Source organism: Montipora capricornis, chromosome 12 (genome assembly GCF_036669925.1).
Source record: "Montipora capricornis isolate CH-2021 chromosome 12, ASM3666992v2, whole genome shotgun sequence".
In the NCBI taxonomy this organism is placed as follows: Eukaryota; Metazoa; Cnidaria; class Anthozoa; order Scleractinia; family Acroporidae; genus Montipora; species Montipora capricornis.
In genome coordinates, this window is record NC_090894.1 from 16,589,340 (window position 1) to 16,596,839 (window position 7,500).

The window sequence follows — 7,500 nt, forward strand, 5'->3', positions numbered from 1 at the left end:
AATCAAGCACTTACAGAGGCAACAAAGGTGTACTTGAAAAGATTGTCAGTAATCTGGACAAGTCCACTGTCGGATTGTAATCGCGTTATCGCAACAACCAGTTTGCTTTACCCGTGCTCACATGCCCTATGAGGACACAGCACTGGCCACTAGCACAACTAAAAAACAGAGATAGACAAGAAAGATCATCAGTGAAAATGTACGAAAACATTTACTAGGCTCCACAGCTGTGTTATATCTCCCCAGACAGGAAGGTGGTTGAGGTTTACGGTCTATTGAACAAGAGTATAAGTTGATCAAGATAAAAGTGGCTGTCAGGTTACATGAGAATTCACACCCCATGATGAGAACTGTCCAAAAATTTGAGGAAAGATCAGCAGAAAAGGGATTCTCCTCACTCATTACAGATGCAAACAAGTGTGCTGAGGAACTAGGGATAACTCTGAAGTTGAATAACCCCGAAGCATCATCTGGAAGCACCGGAGATGAAGATAAAGGACAGCAGATTAAGAAACATCTCAAGAAAGCCATAAATGAAAAGCTTGTGGCGAAGATCGAAGATCAACCTTGGCAAGGAAACCTACTGAGATCAAGATGGAAGGATGATCAATTGAGTCATGAAGGCTGTGTTGCATGGCTGAGTAATTGTATGTGTGCTCCTACCCACTGCATTGCTGGTATTATGATTTGTACGAACAGCTCACTCCAAATAAACTCAGCTTTTAAGACTGGCATTATAGATAAGAACAATGCGATATCACATGTAGAATGTGTGGTAAAGCCACTGAAAGTCTGGCCCATGTACTTGCTGGTTGTCCATCCCTAGCACATTGGAGATACTTAGAAAGACACAATTCTGCACTGAAGGAGCTTTTCTTTGACACGCTTAGGGATATCAAGCTTGCAGATAAAGTTCCTCTATGGTTCTCTCAAGTGAGGTCTACACCACTCTACAAGTCACCCAACGCAGAAGCATTTTGGGACGTCCTGGTATATGCTGATCACACTTTTGTATGTTCTAATCAGGTGGATGCACACTTTGTTGATCACAAGAGCAAGAAAGTACTCATGGTTGAGATGAGCTGTCCGTGATTAGATAATCACAACAAGAAAGAAACAGAAAAGACAGAGAAGTATGGACCTCTATGACTACAGCTGTCAAGACAACACCCAGGATATGTCATCATGGATATACTTGGCGGCTGGTCCAAGGAACTAGAAATTGAGATGAGAAACATTTTTGGAGCAAGACACAAGGAAATTCTGATGAGAATGCAGAAAGCTGTTTTGAGCTGCACACTTAATATTGCTAGGACATTCAAAACAATCACATCTTAATATTACTATAACTTTAAGCTTTTTTTAAGGGACATCTAATTACCACATAGGCCTTTTATTTATTTATTTTTTTCCTAGTATTAATAATGTAGATCTGTAAATATACTTTTCCTGTTATGCAGATAGGTTACGTGATATGCCCTATCTTGCTTTATCTACCAGCATCCAAATGTTTGTACTGCTATAATAATAATAATAATAATAATAATAATAATAATAATAAAAAGAAGAAGAAGAAGAATCTTTTTATTAGCTCAAGAAGAATAATACAATGACAGACATTACAAAAATAGGAAGAAAAATAAAACGAGGTTAAAAGAAAGTTTGAGCTGGGGAACTATCTTAACCTAACTGGTCATCTACTCTGCTGAGGTTGGGAAGCGTTAAAGGGGACATGGACCTAAACGTTGTTAGCCCATTCACACTTAAAGCGCCCTAATTGACCAATAAAATCGTCTGGCATTAGACACAGCAAGTCTCACTCTGAGGTGCAACCTCCGTCAGCACCACGAACAAAGACCCTGGCCACTTACAATTTATGCGCAGTCGTAGTGAAGGTCCATTTTTGTCACCATTGCCAACCACTGTTGTTTCAAATTTCTGAGCGTGCCTAGATAAGCCAGAAGTCCGTGATTTGCGCACTTCCTACCTTAGAAGTGGTGTTTTTGGTGCTGACCAAAAGATGAGCAGACGCTGGGGACGAGATTGTTTCAGGTGGGGAGGGGTTATATTTTTATGACAGTCAATTGGTTACCAGTTTCTTTCCTTTCCTGACTCTTGTTTCCACACTGACTGCTTAGCACCATGTTTAAAAGTATTCAGACTGCTTAAATTACTAAATATGTGTGGTGGTTCAATTTTTTCCCGGTTCAAATTTTTTTACACCAGTTCAGTTTTGTTTTTCCTTTGTTTCAGATTATGTCACATGTGTAATGATGTTGGATAAAGAAAAACCAAAATTGAACTGGTGTGAAAAATTCTAAACCAAAAAAAAAAAAAATTAACCACAACAAAAACAACAGTTCAATTGTCGCTCTCTTCCCCAACAAAACAAAACTCGCGTCTAGCTTTTCATTTTCACAACAATTATTAAAAGTAAGACATTAGAAAAAAATTAAGGGGAAAAAGGTTCAATCAGCAAAGACAAAACTGCAAACCTGCAAGAATAAGTTGGTTCCCCAACTTTAAACACTTTCCCACAGAGCTGGGACGGCGAATTGGCATTCTGAAGTGTTTGAAAACCAACGACAGGATCTTCCCCGCACAGGAAATACTCCAAAGGCGTGAAAATAGTCCTCTGACATTTTTCTTCATTAATTGCTGCTTTAAGATTGGGAGCTGAGTATACTTCGAAACATTTGAACGCGTATTCAGAAAGATGTCGCATAAAAATACTTTGAAAGTCCTTCGTGATCCTCGCTTGGTTCACCCATCGTTTACCAAGTTCACCGAAAACCTCTTTGGGGCTTTCACTCGTTTCGAACTGACTCATCACCTCTTGATTATCCTAAATGAAGCTCTGGTCTAAAACTACATCGGAGCAGAAGCATTTCAACTCCCAAATTCAATTGTTCGCCGAAAATTTCCCTCAATTCGAAAGATGGCGGAAAATTATTGCGACCAGAATAACAGAAACAGTAGTATATAAAGTGTACATTAAGTGTACTTGATATACCGCTGCCTAAACATACCAGATATTCACTAAATTGTGGGTAGGAACGTTATGTATGGAGGTGCTTAGATTGCTTGAGATGCTTGCGTTACTTGAGTTGCTTGAGGTGCTTGAGTTGCTTGAGGTGCTTAGGTTGTTTGAGGTGCTAAGCTTGGGTTGCTTGAGGTGCTTGGGTTGCTTCCCTTTCCCCATTAGAGATGATAACTTTAAATATCTGTTCACTTTTGGTTGCCGTTGCGGGAAATGATCTTCGCAGATATTGCATTCTCTCCCTCAATAAATCTAGAACAACCACTCATAATCTTAGTTCTTTTTCTTGCGTATCAGCTAAGTTGCGGAATGAGCCACCTGATTTTATCCGTACCTATGAGTTTACTGGTTTTAAAAGAGAATCCAGGGCCGCATTTTGTACAGCGGATTTTCTTTAGCTGTAAATGTAATGTCTCGAAGATATTAGCTCTTGAAGTTATTCTGAAATCCAACATGAAATAAAGTTTATGCGTGTATATGTGTCCCCTTTAGCCGGGCGCGTGCGTACACTTTGTAATCTGCGACTCCAGTGCTTACCATATGACAGATAAAATGACTTTTCCCTTGAGTATTTAAGACATCGAATTCTTTCGCTATATTGACTCGTTTGGTACGACGCTCCAGCGCCATGTCTGGAGATACTGCGTTTTTTTCTCTTGTTCAAACATTCCGTCCGCGCATGCGTAACTGCTCTGGCTCACCGACACTTAGCCTACCAAAAAAAATAGATGCTGGTTTTTCCAAGGAATTGACATTTCAGTTGATTTTACAGGCACAAACGTGACGTAAAATGGTTTTCCTGCTTATATAAAAAATACGTTTTCCCTTTTAACTTAATTAATTGTCTTCACACAACCACTAAGTATCTTTTCCGCATTAGAGATTATTAGTTTAAAAATCTGGAAGACACTTGTGTCCTAGCATGCGAAATGTTCACTTGTGGTAGTCTCAAAAACGTAGCCTGTTCCAGGCTCCCAGATAGTCGGGACAACGAAAACAACTGCGTGTGAAAAGCGAGTGGGGGTTTTTTAGCACGCATTTTCTTTCCGTACTATAGCCTGGAACAGGCTACAAAAACGTCGTGTACCAATTGTTCCCAGGTAGGTTTCAGGACCTTTCAGAAATTTTACGTAGTTTTAGATTTTATCGTATTACCGGACAAGTCAGGACAACAGAAAATAACTGTCTCTTGGTCAGGATAATTGTTAGTATGGTATTTTGTTCAATTTAAAAAATTATTTGATTTTGGACAAAACGGAAGTGAAATTATTCCCTAATTTCATTAGTCACCATTTGATTAGCTATTAACATCATGGGTGAAAAATTACGTTCGTAAGACGTCATTTTGGCACTGTAGGAAAAGTTGCCATGGCAATATTGTAATTTCACATCAACGCTAACATTTCTCTCCAAATTAAGGAGTAATTTGTCACCCATGTTGCTCCAGCGCAAGGACTTGTAAACTCATCGACCACTTTTATACTCTGAGCAAACTGAGCAACATCCCTGTGGGGTTATGAGGAGGACTCAAAGTGATCTGACAATGGCGGGACTACTGAAGACCAAAGAGGCAAACTTTAGCGGTTACGACATATTTTATTCTCTTACAAGCCATACGTCTAATTACAGTTTTACAACAATTTATCGCCCATAAAAATATGATATGAAGCAAAATTGAGCAAAATTACGAGAGGTTTTTCTCCGGGTACTCCGGTTTTCCATTCTCCTCAAAAACCAATATTTGACTTCATTCAGGTTAATTGCTAATTTCAGTTTACAGCATCCTCAATTAGTGCTCTAGCGCTACAACAACTCGACACTTTAATAAAGTTCCTTTCCGAGCTAGTCTACACAAGATTGATCGAGACCCCAGATGGAAATGTAACCTTTAATATGGACCGACGAGAGGGCACTTGTTTACCCGTTTTCCTTTACAACTACAGATAAGAACCCCGCGAAAAATGAAATGACGGGTTGGTTGGAGTCAAACAGTACGCGCTACCTGTGTAGAACACATCTGCACATAAACTTCTGGATCATGACTCAAGTGGGTCGTCGTCCATATATCACGCTTTGATTTGGTCTATTCAACACTATTAGTGATGAAATGTTTCCACCTGGTCGGCATATCGTTTCAAAGCGTTAACGTTCGCAAAAGGCAGGAAAATCACTTTCCCGAAAAAAACAGCATTTATCCTAATTGTGTCAGCACTCGTATCACTGAAGAGATTCAACTGTTATACAAAGGTAGGCATGTGTTTAAGGCGTTATAGAACTCGCGCATGTGCATACTAACCGCCTCCAATAAACGTAGAATCACTGGAAAAGAGTAACCTTCTTTCGGGCTTCAAATGTTTCCGGTGCTTATGAGAAACGGGCCAATGGTATTCGCCACATCTCCCATGAAACACTTTGTTTGCCCACAGTATTTTGCATAAGCGTTGTTTTCCAGGTAAAGCTATAATGCTTGCAGTCATGAACGCAATTTTAGCAATTGCGTAGAGAAGCCTGAAAAATCCAGGACTTCAAAAGGGGTTTGAATCCGTGACCTCGCGATGCCGGTGCGACACTCTAATTAACTGAGCTACGAAGCCACTGATGTTGGGAGCTGGTCATTTGTGGGTTCAAATGTCCCCTTTGTTCATTTCATATACAATTTCGTTCGTTGTTTTCCATTGCTCTTGGGACTTGAAATCGTCCCGAGAGATAATGAATGTATCGCGCAAGCGGTAGGTATTGGAGCATTATGAGATTTGCGCATGCACAAACAGGGTTCGACAGGAGTCAACTTGTCGTAAAAGACGTATTTATCATATTACAATAGACACAAATTGGTTCTTATTACAAAGAAGCTTCAAGTTCTTTATTTTTTTTTCATTTATAACCGACTGAGTTTGAGTGTTATACAACCGAAGGGGAGCATGAAATTTTATGTACATACCATCAGTCAGTTTTAGAGATATCACTTAGAGCGCGCCAAAGGGTATATGAGACTTGATTAAAACTGAGTGTAAATAGTTTATTACCCACTTTTTTCTTGTTTATAACATCACAAAATATATTTTTTTAACTGCCTAGTTACTCGGTTCAAGTGTGCTATGCTCCTTATTCAATTGCAAGTGACTGAACATGCTCATTAAGCTCTCTTTTGCCCCCAGCAACTGTTCGTGGGACGGACCGGCGATGTTATCTTCTGTTTCAGTATCCTTCAAGTTTATATCAATTACAACCTCTTCGTTTCCTTTCAAATCCTCAGTAGCATGAGCTTGTTGCACTTTACACAGGTGCAGATCACTAAACATACTTGATAAGCTTTCTTTTCCCGCTACCAGCTGGTTGTGGGACGGCTCGGTGACGTTATCATCGATTTCAGTTTCCAGTATAACTGTTAACACCGCATTTTCTCCTTTGCTATCAGGCTCAGTAGCGTCCTTAGTCTCTACTGTTTGCAACTTACGAGATCGAAAAGAACTTAACATGCTTATTCTCCGACTTTTGCTTTCTTCGCATTTTTCTGTGTGAGTTTTCTTCAACGACTTTCGTTTTGCGCTGACTGTGAAAATAAGAAGTGAAGCTACGACTTCTATAACACGGAGGCAACTCTCCAATGTCCACCACGACCAAGCGTCAACAAATTTCGAGTCCGAGTAAACGCCAAAATCACTAACGCTAGCGTACAAAAACAGTGCGCTGAGAATGAAGTTATTGACACCAGAAGCATAAATCAAACGAATGTAAAGTACATCCCTTTTGCTTTTCAATTCTTTTTGCCCGAAGAGTTTTCTGTCTAATTTGTACGCGAAGGTAAAATAACCAACGCCGAGCATTGTTCCCCAGACAATGAAAAATCCTTGACAAACGACAAGCAAAACTTTGGCCCCAATGAACTTTGATACAACAAATTCTGTAATAATCACATAAGCAAAGTGACACAGGATGACTTTTAAAATGACGCTGAACTTCTGCATACTTTGCGGAGCCACTGAAATTTTTGCTGTCTCAACAAGTGCCAGAATAACGAGGCAGTCCGATGACGTAAGACATGGGCTACCCAATGCCCACACAAAGCGCAAAGCACGTGGGTTATTGATTGTGGTTCCTTGCATATACGGATCAGTAAAGAGCACAAATGCTCGGGTAAAACCTAAAATGAACATGACGATGTTCAAACAAAAGCTTAGATATCTCTGGTGGAGTCCAACGTACAGATTCATACCAATAAAAAAGGTGGAATAAATTGCAAAGCCTAAAAATGTCACCGCGAATAGATACACATGAATATCCCAAGCTACGCCCCATTCGTTAAAAGCTTTGGACCAGTCTGGACCGGGCTCAGGCTGAGACACAGTTTCGGGTTCAGGTTCACTGTTTGAGTTTGCAGCGAGTGAGGTTGTGAGGGCAGATAGGCCAGATCCAACTGTAACAGGCAATGGTGCTGAGAAGACTTTATGAAATCTGTT

At 40.0% G+C, this 7,500-nt stretch overlaps 2 protein-coding genes across 4 annotated transcripts in view; both read right to left on the reverse strand.

Annotated features, from left to right (window-relative positions):
- Positions 1-3,611, reverse strand: part of LOC138026187 (E3 ubiquitin-protein ligase UBR2-like) — a 44,475-nt gene extending 40,864 nt beyond the window's left edge. Inside the window, exon 1 of one of the 3 annotated variants that reach the window (XM_068873408.1) lies at positions 3,578-3,611. Coding sequence is in view for 2 of the 3 variants with exons in the window: in XM_068873406.1 (XP_068729507.1) it covers positions 2,496-2,830 (335 nt within the window). In the remaining variant the exon portion in view is untranslated. The other 2 variants (XM_068873406.1, XM_068873407.1) reach the window with 2 other exon arrangements.
- Positions 3,612-6,114: 2,503 nt separating this feature from the next.
- The window catches only part of LOC138025481 (uncharacterized), a 2,235-nt gene continuing 849 nt past the window's right edge, over positions 6,115-7,500 (reverse strand). Inside the window, exon 2 of the mRNA XM_068872683.1 lies at positions 6,115-7,500. This exon is cut by the window's right edge and continues 165 nt beyond it. Within this exon, the coding sequence (XP_068728784.1) occupies positions 6,115-7,500 (1,386 nt within the window).